Source organism: Octodon degus, unplaced genomic scaffold (assembly GCF_000260255.1).
Source record: "Octodon degus isolate 3935 unplaced genomic scaffold, OctDeg1.0 scaffold00130, whole genome shotgun sequence".
Classification (NCBI taxonomy): Eukaryota; Metazoa; Chordata; class Mammalia; order Rodentia; family Octodontidae; genus Octodon; species Octodon degus.
The window spans coordinates 3,387,770-3,411,636 of NW_004524706.1; the positions used below are offsets into that span (position 1 = coordinate 3,387,770).

The 23,867-nt window shown below is 50.6% G+C and overlaps 3 protein-coding genes across 12 annotated transcripts in view; 2 read left to right on the forward strand and 1 right to left on the reverse strand.

Annotated features, from left to right (window-relative positions):
- Positions 1 to 6,426, reverse strand: part of Kiaa0319l (KIAA0319 like) — a 127,869-nt gene extending 121,443 nt beyond the window's left edge. Inside the window, exons 1-2 of one of the 3 annotated variants that reach the window (XM_023701014.1) lie at positions 6,322 to 6,426; positions 2,824 to 2,993 (exon numbers count right to left, since the gene is read on the reverse strand). In XM_023701014.1, coding sequence (XP_023556782.1) covers positions 2,824 to 2,965 — 142 coding nt within the window. In that variant the 5' untranslated portion in view covers positions 2,966 to 2,993; positions 6,322 to 6,426. Of the gene's footprint in view, positions 1 to 2,823; positions 2,994 to 6,067; positions 6,154 to 6,225 lie in introns of those variants that run through there. The other 2 variants (XM_004641007.2, XM_023701015.1) reach the window with 2 other exon arrangements.
- A 44-nt stretch (positions 6,427 to 6,470) lies between these two features.
- Positions 6,471 to 15,762, forward strand: Ncdn (neurochondrin). Of its 8 annotated transcripts, none has more exons than XM_023701019.1 (8): positions 6,495 to 7,246; positions 7,648 to 7,722; positions 8,131 to 8,271; positions 9,332 to 10,300; positions 11,218 to 11,459; positions 12,224 to 12,448; positions 12,845 to 12,987; positions 14,231 to 15,741. In XM_023701019.1, the coding sequence occupies exons 3-8, from the start codon at positions 8,149 to 8,151 to the stop codon at positions 14,665 to 14,667; spliced, it is 2,139 nt and encodes a 712-aa protein (XP_023556787.1). In that variant the 5' UTR covers positions 6,495 to 7,246; positions 7,648 to 7,722; positions 8,131 to 8,148; the 3' UTR covers positions 14,668 to 15,741. The 8 variants fall into 8 exon arrangements, with proteins under 8 accessions (XP_004641067.1, XP_023556787.1, XP_023556784.1 ...); XM_023701016.1 differs by lacking the exon at positions 7,648 to 7,722 and adding an exon at positions 7,778 to 7,989; XM_023701020.1 differs by having other exon boundaries at positions 6,495 to 6,901.
- A 7,525-nt stretch (positions 15,763 to 23,287) lies between these two features.
- The window catches only part of Tfap2e (transcription factor AP-2 epsilon), an 18,203-nt gene continuing 17,623 nt past the window's right edge, over positions 23,288 to 23,867 (forward strand). The window contains 2 exon segments of the mRNA XM_023701122.1: positions 23,288 to 23,314; positions 23,589 to 23,867. Of these exon segments, the coding sequence (XP_023556890.1) occupies positions 23,288 to 23,314; positions 23,589 to 23,867 (306 nt within the window).

A 23,867-nucleotide genomic window follows, 5' to 3' on the forward strand; every position in this document is an offset into this window, starting at 1 on the left:
TTGGCAGAACTGGGGATTGAACTCAGGCCCTTGCGCTTGCCAGGGAAGCACTTATTCCACTGAGCCATCTCCCCGGCCCCCAAATTCTGTTTTTTTGTTTTGTTTTGTTTTGGTTTTTTCCCCATAAATTTTTTTTTAACTCTCCAAATTTCTCTAAAATGGAACTAGAACACCCTGACTCCCATTATATCTACTCTTAACACCATCTTGACTGGGTTTCTGTTTGGGGGTATCAGAATCAAGGAGTATTAAAGATTTGCCTAATGAGTCCAGCACTGTGCTGTGCTTAACCATGTAATAGGTGAAAGTACACAAAGACTCAGAATTTTTTCTTCTCCCTTGTACTTTTAATCTCTCAAGTAACTTATCACCATTCTCAGTTAAAAAAAAAAAAAAAAAAAAAAACTTTGGTCCTCCAAAAGATCACCTGTGTTTGGAAGGCAGTGTAGGAGAAAAACAAGAACCAGACGTCTAGAGTAAACAAACCTCAGTTAGGATCTTGGCTCTGTCATGTACTTGCTGTGTGACTTGATCAAGTCCTTTATTTTGTCTCTCTGAGCCTGTTTCTTTATCTCTAAAGTAACAATGAAACTATTTTAGTGTTCTCATGAGGATTAAATGAGATGAAGTATGCAACACTTACAATCATGAATCTAGTGGTGCATACCTGCAAGCCCAGATATTTGAGAGGCTGAGGCAGAAGGATCACAAGTTAGAGGCCCACCTATGCAGTTTAGTGAGAGCCTGTCTCAAAGTGAACTCTTTTTTTTTTTTTTTTTCTTTTTCCAAAGAAAAATCTTAAAAAAGGGCTTGTGGGGGGCTGGGGAGATGGCTCAGTGGAATAAGCGCTTCCCTGGCAAGCGCAAGGACCTGAGTTCAATCCCCGGTTCCGAAAAAAAAAAAATAAAATAAAAAAATAAAAAAAAGGGCTTGTGGGGGCCAGGGATATAGCTCAGCAACATAGCACTTGCCTGGCAAGTATGAGGTCCTGAGTTCAATTCCCAGTTCAAAAAGATATATAAATATACAAAGGGTTCAGCATGTAAAAAAAAAAAAAAAGTTCAGCATGTAGTTCTGTGATGAATATCTGCTTAGCATATGCAAGGCCCTGGATTCCACCCCCATTACCATACACACAAAGTCACAAAATGTGATTCTGCTAATTTGATGGTACTAAAATCACTTACTTGTTTAATTCAAATGATCTCACATAAAATGTTGCAGTATCATCTGTAGTAAAAACATTTAGGTCAACTTTCTACCAAACTACAATTTCCACTTCCATAATTATGCAATCATCAACCACCAATGCCAGACAACAAAAACCCCAAAGCTGATGTTACTAAGATTGCTAGCTATGCCATTTACTTGGCTCTCAAGATCACAACCACCGATTGCTTTAAGAAAGTAACAGAAATCTTTGTAATTTTAAGAACAAAAGGTTGATTAGTTATCCCTAACAGTGGTCTCTTCTCCCAAAGGCTTTTTGGTCATTTCCCAGAATAGCAGCACACTCAGAAGTTTTAAAATTACTGTTTTCTTACACTCTATACTAAGAAAGGAACCATGTCAAAAGAAAAAGATAAGGTATTCTCCTCTGAAATTTACCCTTTTTCGCTGATTCCTGCCAAGAGCTTCTCGAGGGGTGAAACAGTCTCAAGGAGAAAAACATACTTTATGAAATCTAATAACACACCCCCGTTCTATAGAAAATGCATACCTTCTCATAAGTATAGGTTTTTCTAGTGAGGGAAGCAAAGTATCACTTACTGAACATACATATTCAGAGTGCTATATGGTACCACAGATATGAGACAGATCTTAGCTGGGCACAGTGGTGCACACCTGTAATCCCAGCACTCAGGCAGCTGAAGGAGGAGGGTCACCATGAGTTCAAAGCCAGCCTAAACTATATAGCTAGACTCTGTCTCAAAAGGGAAAAAAAAGATGGAGATAAATCTTATACTTCCTCAAAGATATTAGGTAACCCATCTGCCCAAGATCCTAACCATTAAGCAGAAACATCCAGCTCTAGAATTCAGATCTATCTAACTTTGAAAGCTTTTTATTTTCAATACATCTTTATCAAGTCTCAAAATGCTTGTATCGATGTTCCCTTACAGGAAAGAATCCAATTTAAATTTTGGTTCTAAAGCAAACAAACAAAAGCCCAAATGAACCCACCAAACCAGGCAGGCACAGTGGTGCATACCTAGAATCCCAGCTACTTGAGAGACTGAGAAAGGAGAATCCCAAGTTCTAGCCCAGCCTGGGTAACTCAGTGAGGCTCTGTCTCAAAAATTAAACAGGGCTGGGAATGCAGCTCAATGGTAGAGAATTTGCCTAGCATGTATAAGGGTTTAATTCCCAATTCACTAAAATAAATATCCACCAAAAGGATGACAGTTTGTTGACAGCAGATCACTTTTGTCTCTCCTAGTAGCTTTTAAAACAAATTGAAGAATGGGCCAAAGGGATGGCTCAGTGGAATAAGCGCTTCCCTGGCAAGCTCAAGGGCCTGAGTTCAACCCCCGGTTCCACAAAAAAAAAAAAAAGAAAAGAAATCCTTTGGGGCTGGTGAGATGGCTTAGTGGTCTAAAGCGCCTACTTAGAACAAGCTTAGCAAAAGCACAGGGACCACAGTTCAATCCCCCAGCACCACATGCCAGCCAGCCTCGCCCCCTGGTGGGCTGAGCTGGCCACACAAATAAATAAATAATTAATTTAAAAAAAAAGAAATAAAGTTAAAAAAAAAAAAAAAAACAAATTGAAGAATTCACAGAGTACCCTTTAAAAACCTTAAATCTATAAGCAAAATGGTACCTGTTGACAACCACAGAGCACTAAGGCAGCAGCAAGTATACAGCAGGTACAGGCTTCTCAGCCACTTCACAGCTGTCTGCCAACAATATCCTAATAAAATCCAGGAAGCAGGACTTGGCTTGACTCCCAGCCTCTTCTCCATGGCCTTCCAGACAGCTGGAACCAATACACTAGAAAAACAGAAAGAGAAGAAATCCAATGCCAAGTAATTAATAATTGATTCCTGGAAATGTGGGATGCTAGCAAATGTGACAGATTAGGAGAAAGAGAAATTTCAAGTTTGTCTTTCAGCGCTCATTCGTGCCAGTAAATTTGAAACCTGAGCTTTGACATAGTCTATAATTATCAAGATAACAACATAGCAAAGGATATAAAATGAACCCATGGTAAAGCTGAAACATTTTATATGCCATTATGGTGTAATCTAACAATAAATCATCCACGTGGCAGAATGGAAAGTGCAGCAGCCCGAAAAACACTGATTTGCAGTTGTAGTTCTACTAACAGCTTTGTGACGTTGACCAAATATACTTACTTTCTTATCTATGAAAGGATTGGATTTTTTTTTTTTTTTTTTTTTTTGGTGAAACCGGGGATTGAACTCAGGCCCTGGCGCTTGCCAGGGAAGCACTTATTCTACTGAGCCATCTCCCCAGCCCTGAGATTGGACTTCTTAACTAACCTGAGGATGCTATAAAAACTTTTTAATACCTAATTATATTTAGGTAGGGCATGAACTCCCCAGATTGCTATTACACCCACCACTATTATTTAAAAAATCTATCAAATTCACTTCAGTGTCATCCTGCTGATCCCTAAGAGTCATTTACAATTCCTGACTTAAATTCACACACACATACTCAGCAAATATTTGTATCAGGCACTGTCATGGCTACTCCAGAATCTACAAGCTGCTTAATTCAGTTCCCTTCCAGCAGGAGGAAAAAAAATTTGTTATTTCCAGAAGTTTCTTCCTTCTCATACAACTTGATGTGCTGCATAAATTATTATAAAAAGTATTGGCAGTATTACGAGTTGACAGGATTTCTAAAGAAGCAACTCGAACATCTGTTGGCTCCTTGTAGTGGTATGCACCTGTAGTCTCTGCTACCAGACAAGGTGTGACAGGAAGATCACTTGAGCCCAGGAGTTCAAGGCACCCTAGGCAAAATTCCAAGATTCTGCCTTTTAAAACATGATGGAAGGCCAGCATGGTAGGACACACCTGTAATCCCAGCACCCGGGGGGCAGAAGCAGGAGGATCATTGTAAGTTCGAGACCAGCCTGGGCTGCAAAGTGAGCTTAAGGCTAGCCTGAACTGCATAGCAAGACCCTGTCTAAGAAGAAGAAAAAATAAAATTGATGGACAGAGAGACAGAGACAAAGACAGGAAGAGAAAGAACAGGAAGAATAAAACTCTGGTGACCTGAGCATGCACCTCATTCACCTCTGATAAATGACATAGGCTGATAACCCTTCATCCCCAGCTAGCATACAGGGATATCAACATTACCTGGGTAGGATTTCATTGCTAATGCCAAGACACACACATATATACATCAGTGCAAAACTGAGATGCAGCCTACTTAAGAAAAGGTTTTCACTGAGCTATAAGCATCTGAATGACTTCATCTTTCTCACTCAATTCAATCCAGTCCTACTTTTTGTTTTGTAGTTGCATATCAGAGAGCAGGGGACAGGTAGGAGGTGTGTGGACAAGACATGTTCAAAAGATTATGAAGGGGCCAGGGAGATGGCTCAGTAGGATAAGTGCTTGACCGGCAAATGCAAGGATCTGAGTTCAATCCCCGGTTCCGCAGGGGGGAAAAAAAAAGAGAGAGAGATTATGAAATGGAGACTAAGTTTGAGAAAATATACCCAGCAACTTCTCTACCTTTCCAAGATGAAATTGGTAAGTGTGTGTGTGTATTCTTACCCAACACATTTCTACCTACCACAAAAGATTTTAAAACTCAAGGTGACTCAACACCTGTCATCAATAGCCTGGCAGGTGGGTGGGAAAAGCAGAAAAGAAATGAATAGGCTTTCAAAACAGGAGTAATAAACACCATTGGACTAGCAGGCTGATTAGCAGTGCAATGTCCTAAAACCATGCATAAGAGAGCAGAGCTAATTTCATTTGCACTCCCAACCAGTCATTCTGCTAAAACCTACAATTGCCTACAGGCACAAATCACTGCTAGGGTCCAGCTAAAGACTTACTGACCAGAGGCAGGAACAACAAGACATCACCAAGATCCCAACGGTTTGTTATCGAATCAAAGGATAACAACCCAGGGAGAGAACACACGCCCCCACAATACTTGACAAACGAAAATCAAGAAAAGCTCCCAATAGTTCTGGCATTTAGGGCGTTACAAGTACACCGAAATTAAAAGCACTCTCTGTTGCAGCAGCTGTTCAGACAGAGCAGGGGGTAATGTTTACTTAATACTTCAGGTTGATGGGGGATGTATCATACTTCAGTCTGTCATCTACATACGTGGAGCTCCATTTATGTACACAGCGATAAGATATGTTTGAGTAACGACAGAGCACGTCTGAAACAGCCTATTCAGCGGGTGTGAGTAATCAAGAGTAATGCTTTAAAGAAAAAAGTCTCAGATATTTGGGAAAGTTACAGAACAGACTGCCATGAATAGCTTTGCTTATATTTGCAGACACTGTTTTCCAAATAGCTAGAAAAATGAACAGATTGTTCTGGGAGGTCGTCTCTTCAACTTGTTCCTAGTTTCCAGTCCGTAAATCACAAGAAAGCACTAGGAAATTCAGCTAATGCTCTTCATTAACAACATCTATTGTCAGGGGCAGACCCCACGAGGAAACAGCAGGCAAAGAATTCCTGAAACCTGCCAGAGGTTGTTTTGTTTTGTTTTGTTTTGTTTTTTGTTTTGACCTCTTTAATCTTTGTGATCAATCAGCCACTACAAGACCCTCTGGGAGGGGGACAAAACTTTCAAATTCCTGAATGAGGTTTCCTGTCGTAATTTACACATCGCGCTGAACCCCTCCCATCCTTATTGTGCACCAACTTTCTATCTCGTTCGGGAGATGAAACACGGGAGACAGGAGCTAAGGGCGAGGCTGCAGAGGTCCAGCCTATTAGAAAAGAGGCAGCGTCCCCATCCCCCTGTCAATCTAAGTGTCAGGGGATGGACAGATATGAATGACTAGACCCGGGCCCCAAAATAGAAAGAGTTAACCTGGGTCTCGAGCTCCGCACCTGTAAGGCCGGAAGCAGGTGACTCTCCTGGCCAGGACTGGAGCGCCACCTCCGGGTCCCAACACCCGGCTGGCTCACCCCCATATATTGCCCGCCCGCCTGCCCCTCCCCTGAGCTCCTGGTCCTCGGCCTGGCAGCCAGGCGCCCCGGCCACCTACCGGGGCTCAGGGCCACACAGCGGGGCCCTGGCTCTCGGCGGCAGCCGCCTCCTCCCGGTCCATGGGCTTGGGGGCCCCAACTTTCTCTCCCCTCACCCGGAGGAGGAGGAAGAAAAGGAAGAAGATAGTGCGGGCTTCCCGCCCGGACAGCTCCCTCTCGCCTCAGTCTCCCTGGACAGCGACGGCGACCGGAAACACCGCCTCCTCCCACCTCCCGGAGCTCAACCCGGAAACACACTCTTCATGCTAATCAAGCCCTCCCGCCCCCACCCTCCGGAAGCGCAATTCCAGCCGTGAGCCCGAGGGGGAGGAGGGGCAGCACTGGAGGTTGAACTACGCACAAAGCGAAGGAATCTGGGCCCTGGCCTCTCGCCTTCTGCTCTCCAGGGACTGTCTGCAGCCTTGCTTTCTTTGCACGAGCCGCAGGCCCCAGACACGGGCAAAGCCCACAAGGAAAATGGCGGCAACGGCGACACCCCCTACGGCTTAGCGCCCTGTACTGCCATTGGCCAGCTCTGGGAGTGAGGTCGCCGCGGATTGGTTTAAAGCTATGCGGGGGTGGGGGTGTAGCTGCAGCAGCCGGGAGCCAGGAGTGGGCAACGCGGTGTGAGCAGCGGCCCCAGGCTCCGGGAGACTAGCGCCCTGAGAAGACTTCGCCGCTCGGGGCCGCAGCCTGGTGAGCTCAGCCCCCTTCAGGCCCTCCCCTGCATCCCAGCCGGAGCCTCTCGGAGCCGGCGCAGATCGATACAGACACACCCCGGGGACCGTATCGCGACTTCATCGTGCCATATCGCGACATCATTGTGCCCTGTCGAGACTCCATTTTGTCACAGCCCTTTTCAGTATATATCTTTTTCTCAAAAATTTGCCCTGTCATTTATGGGGGCTCTCCACCCCCTCCATGTCATGATTTTGCTGTGATCTCTTCGTGACATAACCTCGCCATCGTGAAGTGTGATTTCATCGCTGCCCTGTCGTGACTTCATCAATGTCGTGTTGTGATCTGGCTGCGGCGGGACAGGTGCTGACCGCGAGGAAACCCTCCCTTCCCATATCCCCGTCTTAGCAGACAGGCTTCGATTATCCGGCTTTTGGAGTCTCTCTTGTCCCAGGAGCTACCCGACCCCTTCTTGCTGATCCAGCCCCTGCTGGTATTCACAGGCTGATAGTGGGACGGGGAGGGCGAGAACAGGGAGCTGAAGGGGTTAATTCTGCTACCACTGCCGTCGCCGCTGCCGCTGCCGCTCCAGCTCCTGCAGTCTCTGCCTCTGCCTGCCCCAGGGAGGGATGGGAGAGAAGGCAAGGAGCCTGTGGGGGCGTTGGAGAGCCCTGGCTAGAGGGGTGGGGTCCCCAAAGGGGCCTCCAAGCGTTCCTTGGTGAGTTTATATTCTCACTTTTGCAAAGCTTATCTCCTGTCTGAAGAAAGGAGCGGTAAAGAGCCTAGGATGCCCTCTTCCCCCTTGTCAGCCCGAGTCCGGATAATCGAACTTCACCCATGTATGTCTCCATTCTTCCGTCTGTCCTCACCACTCACTCCCAGTGTGCCTCCTAGAAAGAGATAGAACCCGACCTCTGGTGCCAGGGGCTGCTGAGTAGTGGGGCCAGCCCATTCCTACCCCCAGGAGACTGGTGAGGAGAGCTGTCCAGCTGAGCAGCAGGATGCATGGTCCTCCTTTCCCACTTTCTGGAGGTGACCTTGGACCAGGGTCCCTTCATCCTGAGGATATGCAGGTCCAGCCTCTTAAAGGGGCTCCCCCAAGGGAGGTCAGTCTTGAAGAAGCCACCCCTCCAAGTTGTCCCTCCCCTCCCTCTGTGCTAATCCCTCCCTCCATCCTCCACTCCCACCCCCACCCCCGCCCTGTCCCTCCTCTGCAGAGGGATGCTCAGTCCCTCTTGTGTTCACAGTTGGGCAAGGCGGGCATCATGGCCTCGGATTGCGAACCAGCTCTGAACCAGGCAGAGGGCCGAAACCCCACCCTGGAGCGCTACCTGGGAGCCCTCCGTGAGGCCAAGAATGACAGTGAGCAGTTTGCAGCCCTGCTGCTAGTAAGGAACTTACTGATAATTGGGAGGTGGGAAGGGCTGGGTGGCCGGACCCCCATGGAATGGGGTCACTGAGTCCCCAAGGATATATAGGTGGTGCTGACAACCCTGGAGCCACCAAAGAAGGCCCCAGATTGCTATCATTATACTTTTTTTCCCTTGTTCCCCTGAGAATTGGGGCAAAGAAGAATGGGGGTGAATAGGCTATAGCACTGGGGGCCCTAGAGGAGGCTGCCTGCATTTGCTTTCTGGGGCGTCCCAGAGCAGATGGGAGCTGACTCATAGGGTAACAGCAGCAGGTAGTAACTAGTGCAGAGTACTTGAGGGCTGGGGATGATTTTTCTGGAACCTAAGAGAATGAAAGAACTAGAAGTGACTGAGGAGGGGTCCTAGGGGACAGCCAGGTAGGTTGAAGGTAAGGGAGGTAGGTCAGGTCTTAGCTCTGTTGGAGGACCCAGGCTGGGGACAGCAGAGCAGGAGCTGCAGTGCTAAAGAGGGGGGTTAGTGTGTGGGGGGTGAAGGGAGGAGGGAGTACAGCCGCTGCTTGTTTGCCATGGCAACAGGGAGAAGGCTCTGGAGTCAAGGGCTCACACTGCAGCAGAGGAGGTGTTTAGGTGAAATGTAAGGGGAAATGTTTTGACACGCAGAGCAGAGACACAGGAGCCATTTCCCCTGAGAAGGTGGCGGAAATGGATCAGAGACTTCTCTAGAGACAGCAGTTAGGGAAGGACCCCAGATCTTGGGGGATTTTACGCTTGAGATCTGAGCCCTTTCCAATGCGGGTTTTGGGCATCTAGATTAGACATCAGGAAGAACTTTTCAACTGCCCAAAGGAATAGTTGAGGAGGACTGTACCTCCCTTCCACAGAATAATCATAGATGAGAGGGATACAAAGATCACACCTATCTCCAAGGAGAAAGAAGGAGCTGGAGGAAATGACCCAGGAGTGAGTCCTGTTGCATAACCTAATCCTGTTAGTCCTCAGTGCCCCAGGGTACAAGGAAGGGACAGTGGAACTTTCTACCTTTCTTTGATCCTGCTGATGGCATGTACCCCCTGTAGGTGACCAAGGCAGTCAAAGCAGGTGACATCGATGCCAAGACACGGCGGAGGATCTTTGATGCCGTTGGCTTCACCTTTCCTAATCGTCTCCTGACCAGCAAGGAGGCACCCGATGGCTGCCCTGACCATGTTCTCAGGGCCCTAGGTGTGGCCCTGCTGGCCTGTTTCTGCAGTGACCCTGAACTGGCCACCCATCCCCAGGTCCTGAACAAGATCCCCATCCTTAGCACTTTTCTCACAGCCCGGGGAGACCCCGACGATGCTGCCCGCCGCTCCATGATCGATGACACCTACCAGTGCCTGACAGCCGTAGCAGGCACACCCCGTGGGCCCCGGCACCTCATTGCTGGTGGCACTGTGTCTGCCCTTTGTCAGGCATACCTGGGGCATGGCTATGGCTTTGACCAAGCCCTGGCACTCCTAGTGGGGCTGCTGGCCGCTGCAGAGACCCAATGCTGGAAGGAGGCGGAGCCCGACTTGCTGGCTGTGTTACGAGGCCTCAGTGAGGATTTCCAGAAAGCTGAGGATGCCAGCAAGTTTGAGCTCTGCCAGCTGCTGCCCCTCTTTCTGCCCCCAACAACCGTGCCCCCTGAATGCCTCCGGGATCTGCAGGCTGGGCTGGCACGAATCTTGGGAAGCAAGCTGAGTTCCTGGCAGCGCAACCCTGCACTGAAGCTGGCAGCCCGCCTGGCTCACGCCTGCGGGTCCGACTGGATCCCAGCGGGCAACTCTGGGAGCAAGTTCCTGGCCCTCCTGGTGAATCTGGCATGTGTGGAGGTACGGCTGGCCCTGGAGGAGACAGGCACAGAGGTGAAGGAAGATGTGGTGACTGCCTGCTATGCCCTTATGGAGCTGGGGATCCAGGAGTGTACCCGCTGTGAGCAGTCACTGCTTAAGGAGCCACAGAAGGTGCAGCTTGTGAGCATCATGAAGGAGGCCATTGGAGCTGTCATCCACTACCTGCTGCAGGTAAGGGCGCAGTGCCCCACAAAGGGGGCCCAGCTGGGGGAGCCAGAGGGAACGGAAGGGTTGAGTGCTGCGTGCACATGCGGCTGGTACTGCAGCACGCACTCCAGGAGTAGTGTGTGACCAAGTGTCCCTCCCTCTCCCTCTTTCTGTGAGCCTCCACACAGGCACCCACCACACGCCATATGTGCACTCACAGCACACACACACACACACACACACACACACAACACAGTAACCTCCCACTCATACAACGCTCCCCAGTACACACACTACACACCACACACAAAATTGAAGCAGTCTGTTCTGCTTATTCTGTAGCATTGTTTTACATATGCACACATACAAACTTGCAATGGCAAAAGGAGAAGGAGCCGGAACCTCTGGGAAAGTTCTGTCCTCACCCACCCTCCTTCTGTCTGAGAAGCCCACTCTGCTCCTGCCACTGAACTTACCAGCCATATATCCAGCAAACCATGCTAAGCTCTCATCTTGTTTTTTGGTTTAGTCCAAAGGGAGGCACCCCTTCCCACTATTGGCATATGCAGATCCTCCCACCCCAATAGAGGACCAGTCCTCCCACCCCAGTTGAGGAATCCTTAGTTGCAGACCTGAGAGTTCCCCCAGCTTTGAGCTAAATTAGAGGTGGAGAGAGGGCAGTGCAATGGGATATCACCAAGTATGGGGCCTGTTGTCTGAGATCCAGTTCACTCCACAGACCGGTACAGAAGGCCTGCTCTCATGGTATCCCTTCTACATGCTAGGTCTGGGCACATAGGGTAGAATAAGACTTAGTAACCAGCTTTGAAGGGCTCATAGGACAGAATTCTCTTCTGTCTTGTTCCGAGGCTGGCTGGTAGGCTGGTAAAGGGGAATGGTTCTCTGGCTGGCTTCATCTCAGTGGGGTGCTGTGGCAACAGGTGGGGCCAGAGAAGCAGAAGGAGCCCTTTGTGTTTGCCTCCGTGCGGATCCTGGGTGCCTGGCTGGCTGAGGAGACCTCATCCCTGCGGAAGGAGGTGTGCCAGCTGCTGCCTTTCCTTGTCCGCTATGCCAAGACCCTCTACGAGGAGGCTGAGGAGGCCAATGACCTTTCACAACAAGTGGCCAACTTGGCCATCTCCCCTACAACCCCAGGACCTGCCTGGCCAGGGGACGCACTCCGGTGAGTTTGTAGTTACACTTTGCACAGCTAGACCGTTCTAAAACTGTCACACAGTGACAAAATATCACTTAATCTCACCCCAAGTTAGGCTGTGCCAGGCTCCTGATTGGAGCTGAGAATTCCCTTAGGATTATTTCTGTTTGTTTGGGAGGGGGGTTATCCCCACAGGATTTGTGTAAGCCAGGTAAGTATTACTTGTCAACCCCATATTTTCTCAATAAAAAGAGGACTTGCTGGGTGTGGTGGTATATGCCTATAATCCCAGCACTGTTCAAGGCTGAGCCAGGCAGGAAAAGCACAAACCCAAGCCAGTCAGGGCTACTTAGCTACTTTGTGCAATCTTCTCCTCAAGAAATTTTAAAGCGGGGTGGGGGGCAGGTAGGAATGTAGCTTAGTAATAGGAAGCTCTTCAATCCCTATTACTGCCAGACAGAGAGAATTTCTGCTTCCTGAGCATCTGCTATGAACCAGGTATTTTGTTGTCCCCTGTACCAGAATGATCTAATTTGGTCCACACAGCAAATCTGACATTTTAAAGATGAGGAAGCAGGGGCTCAAAGAGGTACCTTTCCCACAGTCCCACTGTGGCAGAGCCCCAGTTTGATCTTTGTGCCTTTTCTGTAGTCCCTACAAAGACATGTCCTTCTCTACTTCCACTTCTCCTCTACTTCCACCCTTCTCAGGGCAGGGTGACCTGAAAAAAAAAGACAGCTTTTTGCCTTGTCTCTTCACCCTGCACACATCTAACCTTTCCACACCCACAGGCTCCTTCTTCCTGGCTGGTGCCACCTGACTGTGGAAGATGGGCCCCGGGAGATCCTGATCAAGGAGGGGGCCCCCTCACTTCTGTGCAAGTACTTCCTGCAACAGTGGGAGCTCACATCCCCCGGCCATGACACCTCAGTGCTGCCTGACAGTGTGGAGATCGGCCTGCAGACCTGCTGCCACATCTTCCTCAACCTCGTGGTCACTGCACCAGGGCTGATCAAGTGAGGGGCTTGGGAGAGGCTGGGTGCATGTCAGCAGAAGCAAAGAGGGCTGCCCTTTGGTCATAAAGCCCAACCTCCTACTCTGCTTGCCTGTGTCTGCAGGTTCTTCTTAGTGTTAAAATGAAGGAAGGGTCTCAGTAGGCAAAGCCAGTCCCACTCAAGGATTTGGCAGAGCTGTATCCCCAGATACTGTCTACCTGTTCCAACCACAGCCCAGCCTCTGCTCCCCAAATGCCAGGCTCGGGCTCAAAGTTCACTCTTTACCCTGCTGCCTGATTGCTTGGCCAGCCCTGGGCCAGTGAAGCCTGAAGCCCCGCATCCCAGCTTTTCCAAAAGGCTTGATCTGATCCGCTCACCCTCTGCCCTCACCCCTCCTCCCTTCCCTTTCTCTCCCAGGCGTGATGCCTGCTTCACATCTCTGATGAACACTCTGATGACGTCACTGCCTGCACTAGTGCAGCAACAAGGGAGACTGCTTCTAGCTGCCAACGTGGCCACCCTGGGGCTCCTCATGGCCAGGCTCCTGAGCACTTCTCCAGGTAAGCCCCAGGAACTTGGGCCTGATGGGTAAGGGCAGAAGACTGGGGTGGATCCGTTGTGTTCTGGACATCAGTCCCCATTTGCAGAAAATGATTTTGCAAAATTTTCCCATCAAGAAGAAATCTACAGTGTATCTCCACCCGCCACCCCCACCCTTCTTCCCAAAATGATAATATTCTCTTCCTTCTGAAGACTTTTAAAGCAAGGTCTCGTGGGTGTTAAATACAGGCCTGCTCCAGGCACAGGCACCTGGAATCCCTGGCAGCCCAAGGACTCTGAATCCAGTGTTTGCAAGGTGGAGCTACCCCCACCCAGGCCTTGAGTCAGAAACCTCACTTCCCTCCATTGAGCTTTTTCACTGCTCAAACCTCACCCTCCCAGTGGCAACAGGCAGGCCTCAGCACTTGGCCTCCCTGTGTGCACAGCAGCTTCTCCCCAGCCCTGCCTCACTCAGCTGTGTGCAGGGGGAAGGGTGTCCCCTCCAGCCCCTGGCAGCCCTCAGTGTCTCCTACTTTGGCTGTGGGTGTCTGCTTGGGTCCCTCTGTCCCCGCCTGTTCCCTGTGCCCCATCTGTCAGGTTGGAGGAGCTCAGCAGATGCCTGGGAACAGGGTGTAACGTGCTCATACCCTCAGCTGCCTCTTTGTTTTCTGTGTGGGGATCCCAGCAGGTTACCCAGCAATGGGAGGAGGGAGAGCCTGTCCCTGTGGCCCAGGAACACCCCCCACATCATTCTCAGCCAGCCTCAGAACCACCGTGTCATAGTCCCAGTGCTGGCTCACCCATAAATGCCTCCAGGTTAGCTAAACAGCCTCTCCCAGCGCTTGCAGATGTAGGCAAAAGCAATCTCTGCTCACCTGTCCCCTCTGGCGCCCCCTTCTGGCCCTTGCATCAAGCTGATGGGTCCTCAGCCTGGTCAAGGGCTGTAGGCTACACCATGCTGGAGTCCCTGCTGTGAGAACCCTGGAGATGGCGCTCTCTCACAGTGGACATGGACTTCACTCCTACCTCCTGTACCTGGAAAGGTCTCAGTGATGGAGTGTACCAAGATCATTTCATTTAATTCTTACAACAAATCGTAAGGCTCAGCCCACGGTAGTCATCATGCAGCGTCAAAGGTGCCAGGCGATGCTTCCACTCCCTGAGTGTCCACACAGGACACTGCGTGGTGAGAGTGAGAGGCTTGTCCCCAAGCTGAGAGGCTGTCCCAGTGGCTCATGCCATCTCTCCCTCTGTGCCTTCCAGCTCTTCAGGGAACCCCAGCATCCCGAGGTTTCTTCGCAGCCGCCATCCTCTTCCTATCACAGTCCCACGTGGCAAGGGCCACGCCTGGCTCCGAGCAGGCAGTGCTGGCCCTGTCCCCTGACTACGAGGGCATCTGGGCTGACCTGCAGGAGCTGTGGTTCCTGGGTATGCAAGCCTTCACAGGCTGCGTGCCACTGCTGCCTTGGCTGGCTCCTGCCGCCCTGCGCTCCCGCTGGCCGCAGGAGCTGCTCCAGCTGTTAGGCAGTGTCAGCCCCAACTCCGTCAAGCCTGAGATGGTGGCCGCCTATCAGGGCGTCCTGGTAGAATTGGCACGGGCCAACCGGCTGTGCCGGGAGGCCATGAGGCTGCAGGCAGGTGAGGAAACGGCCAGCCACTACCGCATGGCCGCCTTGGAGCAGTGCCTGTCAGAGCCCTGAGTGGTGTCCACTGGGGACAGACTCGGGGGCGGGTAGCGAGGGAAGGAGGGAGGAGGCATCTTCCCTGAAGCCCCAAAACTGGATCCCCCTCCCCAGACTTCCCCCCCAAACACCCCAGCTTTCTGGCTTTTCTGAGGGCAAGGGCATGGTGCCCACCACTCAAGTGTAAGGAACTGCATCCCGCCCCCCAGGCCTCCATGGGGGCAGGGATGGGCTTGGAAATCAATGTGGTTGTCCCCGCCAGGCCGGGGAAGGTTGGAGTAGCCCCCAGGGAGGGGGGCACTAGGTGTCATTGTGCCCAATGTCTGGCTCCTCTGCAGGAGGAAGGTCCCAGAGTAGGACAGGGCTGGCAGGAGCTGACTGCCTTAGCCCATGTGCCCTGCCGGCCAGGGCGTGGCCTCCCCAGACTGTGGTGCCCCTCTGGCCCCCCAGGTCCACGTCCTTTATATTGGCCATTTGGCTCTTGCCCTTGACCCTCTTGGGCAGAGTGTAGGCTCAGGCCATTGACATCAAAGTTCTTCCTTTCAACTCCAGTGACCAGGGTCTGAGCTGCCCTGTCCTTTCAGGGCAGCCTGGGGCAGACGAGCCCATGGGGGGTGGGGAACCTCCTTCCACCCGAGCTTCCTTGAGGGAACCCAAGAGTGCTTGGGCCCAAGTCTCTAAGCTTTCGTGTCATGTTGCAGCAGAGTGATGAGGGGGGTTAGGGGTTATTTATTTATTTTGCTTGTCCTTATCCTTGCTTGGATACCTGAGCATCTGATCCTTGTCCCCTTGATACCATCTGGCTGGAGCCAGGAACAAGAGGGACAGCTCCCTAGAATCCGCATGTTTCTCCAATGATTGCACCCCATTGCCACCGTGGTGCCTGGCTTCAATTCCCACCCCTGCTATGACTCCTCTCTGCAGAGAGACGCGACTGGCGGCTCCAGCAGGGACTACCTTCCTTATCAACCTGGTGGGGGAGGGCCCCTTCCTCCCCACCTAACCCCTTGCTACCCCCACCCCAACCCTCCTCCAGTGCGTTCTGTGACCGCCAAGTTCAAAGCTGTGCACATGTGGACACTCAATAAATGTTCATTGGTGACAAGAAGCCTCCTGTGTGGTCTGTCCTGCTCCTGCTCTCTCCCCATCAGGCTCCATGAGCTCACGACTGCCATTTGCTGAACACATATGTCCTGCCAAGCACACTTCACAAGTATTATTCGGTCCTGGGAAGAAGGGATATAATTCCAGTTTCACAGGTAGACTTAGGCATGGATTAATGACTTGCTCAAGGTGGAGCCAGTGCTCTATGCAGGCCCTCAACCCCAAGCCCATACCCTCCACTGTACAGTGGGCTTACAATTCCAGCTCTTGGTATGGTCAGGCTTAAGTGGACTTTTGGGGACAAAGGAAAACTGCCTGCTGTCATCAGCAGGTGGTTGTCAAGTAGCACTGCCATATATCCCCCGTGTGTGTGCATCTGTGTCTGGGTTGGTGTGGCACTAGGGATTGAATTTTGGGCCTTTGCACTGAGCTACATCACCAGCCCTTGGTGAGCGCTGGGGAATGGATAAAGTTTCACTAGACCACTAGGTTGCTCAGGCTGAGCTCAACCGTGGGATCCTACCGCCTCAGCTCACAGTGCTGGAATTAGAGGAATACACCATGCCCCGCTGTATCCTCCAGTTTTTATTATTATTATTTTAAATTATTTGGTACAGGGTCTCACTACACAGCTTGGACTTCTATTGATCCTCCTGTTTTCACCTCTCCATCACTGGGATTATAGGTGTGTGCTACTACACTAGGACTTGGTGGCTGGTTCAGTGTGCCCAGGGGTGGGGCCAGCATGGCATGTGGTGCCAGGGATCAAACTGCAGTCCCTGCATTTGCCTAGGCAGGCACTTAGTCCATTGAGCTATCCTGCCGGCCCCCTCCAATTTTTAAAGTCAGAATTTTTTATGTGAAATCTCACTGTTGAATGTTGGCTAATTAAATCACTACCAGCCTAACAAAACCTGCAGGCTAAATGTGAGAGCATTAGCAGTAGCCAAGCCAACCATCTCTGCCTCAGCAGGCCTGAGCCAAAGCTGTCAGGTCGGAGACAGACTAGCCCATGGCCAAGACCATCCACAGACTCCACGTATGCCTTCAAACTTGTAAGCACATCCTATTGCCTACCCGTGGCTGGTTATGCATAGCAAGAATATTCACTTACTTCCTGGATATACAGAACCCTGCCTTCTTAGCATGAATTTTTTTTTTTTTTTTTTTTTTTTGTGGAACTGGGGATTGAACTCAGACCCTTGCGCTTGCCAGGCAAGCGCTTATTCTACTGAGCTATCTCCCCAGCCCCTTAGCATGAATTCTTGAGTTAAAGGATATATCATAGACCTCTTATTCAAGCAGCTTAAAATCTAGAGGAGAGACACATAAGGCAGCACCAAAGTATAAGCAACGGCTTCTGTGGAGATTCAAATAAAACATGGTCAGCATGAAGGACCTCAGTCTGGCTACACAAGTTGAGAAAAACTCCAAGCGTGTTTGTGCTGAGACATGAGAGAGAGGCATGAGTGAGTGGCCAAGCAGAAGAATGACAGGTGTATCTACCACGGCGCAGTGTGAAGTGGAACAGGTCAGTGGAGGGAAGATCAGATCGTAAGAGCCCAGTGTGCTGTGCTCAGAAGCTTAAATACAGGATCATGCTGTGGGGCCAGATTGCCAATTTTTGAACAGTGTAAGGAGGATACAGTTTGTATTACAGAGAGATGGTTGCCTGTTACAGGAACAACTGAGGCAGAGAGCGTATGGGGTGATAAGTCAGAACTAAGCCAGTGGCAGTGAGGATGGAGACATAAAGGTAGGAGTTAGGTAAGAGCACTTGACAATTAGTCTAAGATGAAGAGGAGCCAAGGATGACTCCAGATTCCTGATCCGAGCCATTGAGTGGATAGTGGGGCCATTCACTATAGCGGGGAACATCAGGAGAAAACAAATTTGTGGGAAATACAAGCTCAGTTTGCTAAGTGGTGAATTTGTACTGCCTGCAGCAAACCAAAGGGGTGGTTTCTCTCCATGGTATGAAGCAGAGAGGGATAAGCAAGTGACAGATTTGGACATTCAGTATAGAGGGTCCTCAGAGTCATTTCATAGCAGCGATTGAGACCATTGAAGAAGTGGAGAGAAGGGAAGGACCCCAAAACAAGTGACAACTGCCCATGCTTCCAGCTACTAAGGTGCTTCCTCTTGCGCAGTGGTAGAGTCAACCTAGCAAAACAGGCTGAGCTTGCCACTTTAACAAAGAATGGCCAGAGTTCTGGGATCCAGTGAGGGGAGGCAGGCAAACCTTTCCAGACCAAGCTTGCTCCCGGTAGTTCAGCTGAGAGGGCAAAAGGATGATCTGAGCTGCAATTGTGTGATGTATCCACAAGGTGGAGCCTTGGCATCTTGTACCAGATTTCCTCTCCCTGCAAACACTGCCCAAGAGTCCTAGAACAGGTTGTAAGAAGCTGGGAGGAAGAAGGTGGCTCTGTGAACAATAAGGAGACAGATTTGTGTTTCCTTAACAACAGTCCAAATGCAAGCTCACTTTTTGAAACGAGGGGAAAAGATATGTCTGGGAAAAAGTAATATGCCAAGTGGGAATGTATGTATGTGTGCACATATGCATCTACTTGTCCTATATTTCTATATGCGCTCATGTTTCTCATGGATCTCTCTGTACATGCAGTGTACTCCATTTTCCAGGGGCATCTATATATGCATCCCTAGGCACACCCCCGGTTTCATATGTTCTGCATGTGTTCCAGAAGAAAGGCAACCAGAAATACCTACCTCACTGCCTCAGAAAGTGAGGAGATGCTTGGCCTTGAAAAGAAAGTTCTCTGCGTTGAAACCATAGGACTCTGTACCTTTGGGGAGCCCAAGAAGAGCTGAGACCATGGAGAACATTCTAGTAGACATAAGTGAAGCCACTCATTTGTCAGATGATCTCAGATTATAATTGAGTTCTATGTCTAGTTACTGAGAGTTGTGTTCACATATAATCTTTTGGAAAGGGGTGTGTGTGTGTGTGTGTGTGTGTGTGTGTGTGTGTGTGTGGTGTATTTGTTGGAATGGAAATCTACCACCAAGCTACATCCCCAGCCCTTTAAATTTTTTTTTTTTAATTTTAGGGAAGGGTCTACAGGGTGTTCAGGGTCTCACTACTAGATCGGACTCATGGTAATCTGCCTGTTTACAGCCTCCCAAGAGCTGGGATTACAGGCACGCCCCATCATGCCCAGTCTCAATTTCTGTCTGTGTGCCCCAGGGGCGGGGCTGACACAGCAGGCCCAGGGATCGAACCCCCACCCCCTGCTGAGCTATTTGGCCAGCCCAATTATTTTTATGTTTATTTTATTTTATTTTTTAAGATTTTATTTGTGTGTGTGTGTGTGTGTGTGTGTGTGTGTGTGGCCAGCTCAGCCCACCAGGGGGCAGGGCTGGCCAGCATGTGGTGCTGGGGGATTGAATGGCGGTCCCTGTGCTTTGCTAAACTTGTTCTAAGTAGGTGCTTTAGACCACTGAGCCATCTCACCAGTCCCAATTATTTTTATTTTATTTTTTTTTAATTTTTTATTTATTTATTTATGTGTGTGTGGCCAGCTCAGCCCACCAGGGGGCGGGGCTGTCTGGCATGTGGTGCTGGGGGATTGAACTGCGGTCCCTGTGTTTTGCTTAGCTTAGCTTGTTCTAAGTAGGTGCTTTAGACCACTGAGCCATCTCACCAGCCCCTATTTTTATTTTTTAAGACAATGTCTCACAACTAAGATGCTCAGGCTGACCTCAAACTTATAATCTTCCTGCTTTGGCCTTCTGAATAGCCAGTGTGTGCCACTATACCTGGAAGGATTTCTTCTTCATAGACTGAAGAATTAATAAAGTCATCCATTTATTCATTTGAGATTTAATAGGCATTCACTGGCCATGCACCATGCACATGCCACTCACCAAGCACAACACTAGACATATTTTCTATTTTTTCTTTAAATTTCTTGTAAAGTAGTTTATGATCAGGTAAAGGAAGAGTCTGAAATGCTGATTAGAGTGTTTGAGGAGTTTTTGTTTTGTTTTGTTTTGTTTTTTGTGGAACTGGAGATTGAACTCAGGCCCTTGAGCTTGCCAGACAAGCACTTATTCTACTGAGCTAACTCCCCAGCCCCTGTTTTGTTTTTTTGAGACAGGGTCCTGCTATGCAATTTAGTCTGGTTTTGAGCACACTTTGTAGCCCACTCTTTGTTTGTTTGTTTTATTTAGGACAGGGTTACAGGGTCTCACTACATAGATTGGACCTGTAGTGATCCTCCTGTTTTACAGCCTTCCAAGTGCTGGGATTACAGGCATGTGCCACCATGCCCAGTATCAATCACCATCTCAGTGTGCCCTGGGGGTGGGGCCCACATAGTACCCCCAGGGATCAAACTCCAGATCCCTGCATCTGCCTAAACAGGTACTTTAATCTGCTGAGCTATTTGGCCAGGCCTTCCACTCTGGTGAACTGACAATGATCCTCCTGCCTCAACCTCCTGAGTGCTGAGATTACAGGTTTATGCCACCATGCCTGGCGCAAGTATTTGAGGTTTTACTTCTTTCCCTGAAGATGGGCCATGGAGAGCCTCAGCAGAGTTTTCAGCAGGGCGTTGACATATTCTGGTCACTCTTGTTGCTAAATGGAGTTGGAATTAGATTGGTAGAGACACAAAATCAGGGATCCAGTTAGAGGGTTGTTGCTATGGCTTTTACATTTTAGTGTGCTTGGAGTCACTAAATGAGTCAGGACTTATTAAAGCACAGATTGCAAAATTGCCTAGGCTGGGATGGAACTTATGATCCTCCTGCCTCAGACTTAGTGACTTAGCAAGACCCTGTCTCAAAATAAAATAAAATTTGGGGAGCGCAGCCCAGTGCGGAAGACTTGGGTTCAATCCTTGGGGGTGAGGAGAAAATAGATTTCCAGGCTCTATCTCCAGAGGTGCAGATTCAGTAGGTATGGGACGGAGACAAAGAAGTGGCACCTCTAACAAGTTCCCCAAATTTGATGCTGGTGCAGGGGCCACACTTGGATAAGTACAGGTTGGTGAGAAAGAGTGAAATAGCTTAAAATGCTGAGAGGGGGGTGCCATATGCCTTCTGAGGTATTCACCTCAAGTTCCCTCCATATATATTCTGTGGGTGAATGCTTAAGGGTTAGAAATAGCAACACTCCATGAAGATTGACTTGTGGAGATGAGATAAAGGGCCCAGTCTCTTCTGGGGTGATGGGCAAGTTTTGAACTTGAAGGACAGTGGTGTCATTTGTGGAGCCATAGAACTATGGAGGAAAAGCAGGTGAGGGTTGGTGGTAGGGGTGGAGGAGATGTTGAATCCAGTGTTGATTTGGAAATGTAGCTGATTGCAGGGAGATGTCTTTTTTTTTTTTTTTTTTTTTGTGGAACCAGGGATTGAACTCAGACCCTTGCGCTTGCCAGGGAAGCACTTATTCTACTGAGCCATCTCCCCAGCTCCAGGGAGATGTCTGATGGGAAGGAGATATCCCATCAGCAGCTGTGTGGGTGGTTTCAGATTCCTACTGAGTGGGCATAAAGGAGTTCATGAAAATGTTAACGAAGAAGAATAGGCAGAAGCTGAACCTCTGAGAGTGAATAACTGAAGGTGAAAGTGGTCAGAAGAGGAGACAAGAAGGTAGCATCTGAAACTACCAGAAAGTAGGGAGAGGACCCTCAAGGAAGCCACCAGACAGGCAATGCGTCCTGTCCCCCTGACCTTTCCAGGCCTGTTGGAGGGAGCAGAACTCCTCGCCCCCAGCTAGGCATGGCATGAAGACCCTTGCTGCTTCTGAACTTCTTCCAAAGGCCTCCACCACTGTGCATGTGGTGAACTGGCATCTGTCCTATAGTTTGTCTTCTGATGTCCTTATGGATGAAGCTGATGGGAGGAAGAGAAGGAGGAGAAGGCAGGTGGCCACAGATTTTCTCACACACACATGTACAAATGTACACACTCACTCCTGACCTCTGAGTTGCCCAAAGGTACTGCACTCATCACCTGATAGTTCCATCCTCTGAAATGGTCTTAGTGATGAATTCTTAGCTGCTGGCCTTTTCCCCATTACCCCAGGCTGAGATGACCCTTAACTAGCTGCCTGCCTGTGGGCAAGTCATTTCAACTCTGCCTTGTTCTTCACCTGGAAATGGGGGTGATCCAGCTATCCATCTCACAGGGCTAACGTGAGGGTAACATAATATTCCTTAACTATTTCGCTCAGGCTCACACGTTCTGTCATAGTGTTCATTGTAGTGGTTTCTGCTATGCCCTATTTTGTGCATTCTCTTGCTTTTTAAAATATCTCCTTTTTGCTCTCTTAATTTCTATTCTCTTTAGCATCTTTCTGACTTTATTTTCTTTAATTCTTGTCTCTGATTCCGGGATCCAAAGGCAGAGTTTTCGGAGAAGGAAAGAAGGATTGACTGTAGAAATTAGAACATGCTTGACAGCCAGCCAGTGCCTGCCACAGTAACACAAACACATAGCCTGTGCATGTTAGTGTAACAATTACACTTCTTCACATCGCTCAGCTATGCACAAATTCATGGACTTCACAGGCTTACACCCAACCATTCCAAACCCCTGTGGCTTCAGACATATCTTGAGTTCTAGAATGCAGCTCTTGCAAAACTCCATCCCAGCCAACAGTCTCTACTCAGTTTGTGGCTCCAACTTCCACAGACTCTGGCTTGGAGTTGGAGTTTACCGGGCCAGGAAGCCTGAGCTAAGCAGGCACCTTCTGAAGGGTTTTGATCTGGAACCATTCAAGAGATGCAACAGGTCCCCTTGCACACAGTGACACAAGCAAGCACAGGAGCTGATGCACTTGAGTTTTCAGTCTACAAACTTCTACATTCACAGTTGTCCACTTTGAGGACCAGAGAGACAGCTCAGTAGAATAAGTGCTTGTCTGGCAGGCTCAAGGGTCTGAGTTCAATCCCCGGTTGCGGGGGGAGGGGGGGATTGTCCACTTCATTTAAGTCAGGTGAGGTGGTAAAGGACTGGTGCCCGTTTTATAGATGAGGGAGCTGAGGCCAGCGTGGGACATAGTCCAACAAATGTAAGGGCCTCTGCAATCCCAGTCTCCGAAGCTGTTTCCTCGCAGCTGTAAGTTTGGACCCCTAGGGCCAGCTCAGACCAGCGGGGGTGGAATTCACTCCTCCCCCTTCCCACCGCGAAGGTCCCACCACAGCCACGCCTCCTTTCTGCGGCCTCAAGGGAAAAAGGAGAGCGGTCACAGCTTGTCTCTTTAATGCGCGCCCCCGGAGGCCCGGCGCGCCCCCGCTTCTATAACTGGAGTGCATGGAGCAGGCTGCGCTCAGAGGCAGAAGGGCGGGCGCTGGGCTCCCGCGGGCCGACTTCTCCAGGTGTGATCAGCGCCCTTCCGTGCGGCCTCTATGCACCCGCCGGGGGGCGCCCACTGCTGAGGCCCTCGGCCGCCGCGCCGTGACCCTCGCGGACTGCACCGGCTGCCCACGTCCCTTCCCGCCGCACTCGCCGTCGGGCGAGGGCTCCGTCGCCGCCACGCCTCGCGCCCCGCGCCGCCCGCCCCATGCTGGTGCACACTTACTCGGCCATGGTGAGTACTTTCGGGTCCGCGGCGCCGGGACACTCGGCTCGGACGTCGCGAGGTCCAAGCGCTGGAGCCCTCGCGCCAACGAATTCGGGAGCGAGGGGCCGCAGCGGGACTGGCCGGCGAGCAGGCTGCGGCTGGGGCTCCGCGCCCGCGGCCCCTGTGGTGACCGACGCCGGGCCCCGAGCAGCGACGGTGCAGACGCTCGCGGGCCGGAGGACCCTCTCGGCGGGGCTCGCTCCGCTGCCGGTGGGGGCCTCATGCCGCCCTTTTCCTCCAGGAGCGCCCCGACGGGCTGGGCGCAGCGGCTGGCGGCGCCCGCCTGTCGTCCCTGCCCCAGGCGGCCTTCGGTCCCGCGCCGCCGCTCTGCCACACGCCGGCCTCCGCCGCGGCCGCAGACTTCCAGCCGCCCTACTTCCCGCCGCCCTACCCGCAGCCGCCGATGCCCTACAGCCAGGCGCCCGACGCCGCCGCCGCCGCCTTCCCACACCTGGCCGGGGACCCCTACGGCGGCCTGACGCCCCTGGCGCAGCCGCAGCCCCCGCAGCCCGCCTGGGTC

Bases quoted from the DNA above. Each gene is read 5' to 3' on its own strand.
- Ncdn (XM_023701016.1), top strand. From the start codon at position 7,885: ATGCATGGTCCTCCTTTCCCACTTTCTGGAGGTGACCTTGGACCAGGG. The intron at 10,301-11,217 runs GTAAGGGCGCAG...CTGTGGCAACAG, and splicing joins TCATCCACTACCTGCTGCAG to GTGGGGCCAGAGAAGCAGAA. The intron at 11,460-12,223 runs GTGAGTTTGTAG...CCACACCCACAG, and splicing joins TGGCCAGGGGACGCACTCCG to GCTCCTTCTTCCTGGCTGGT.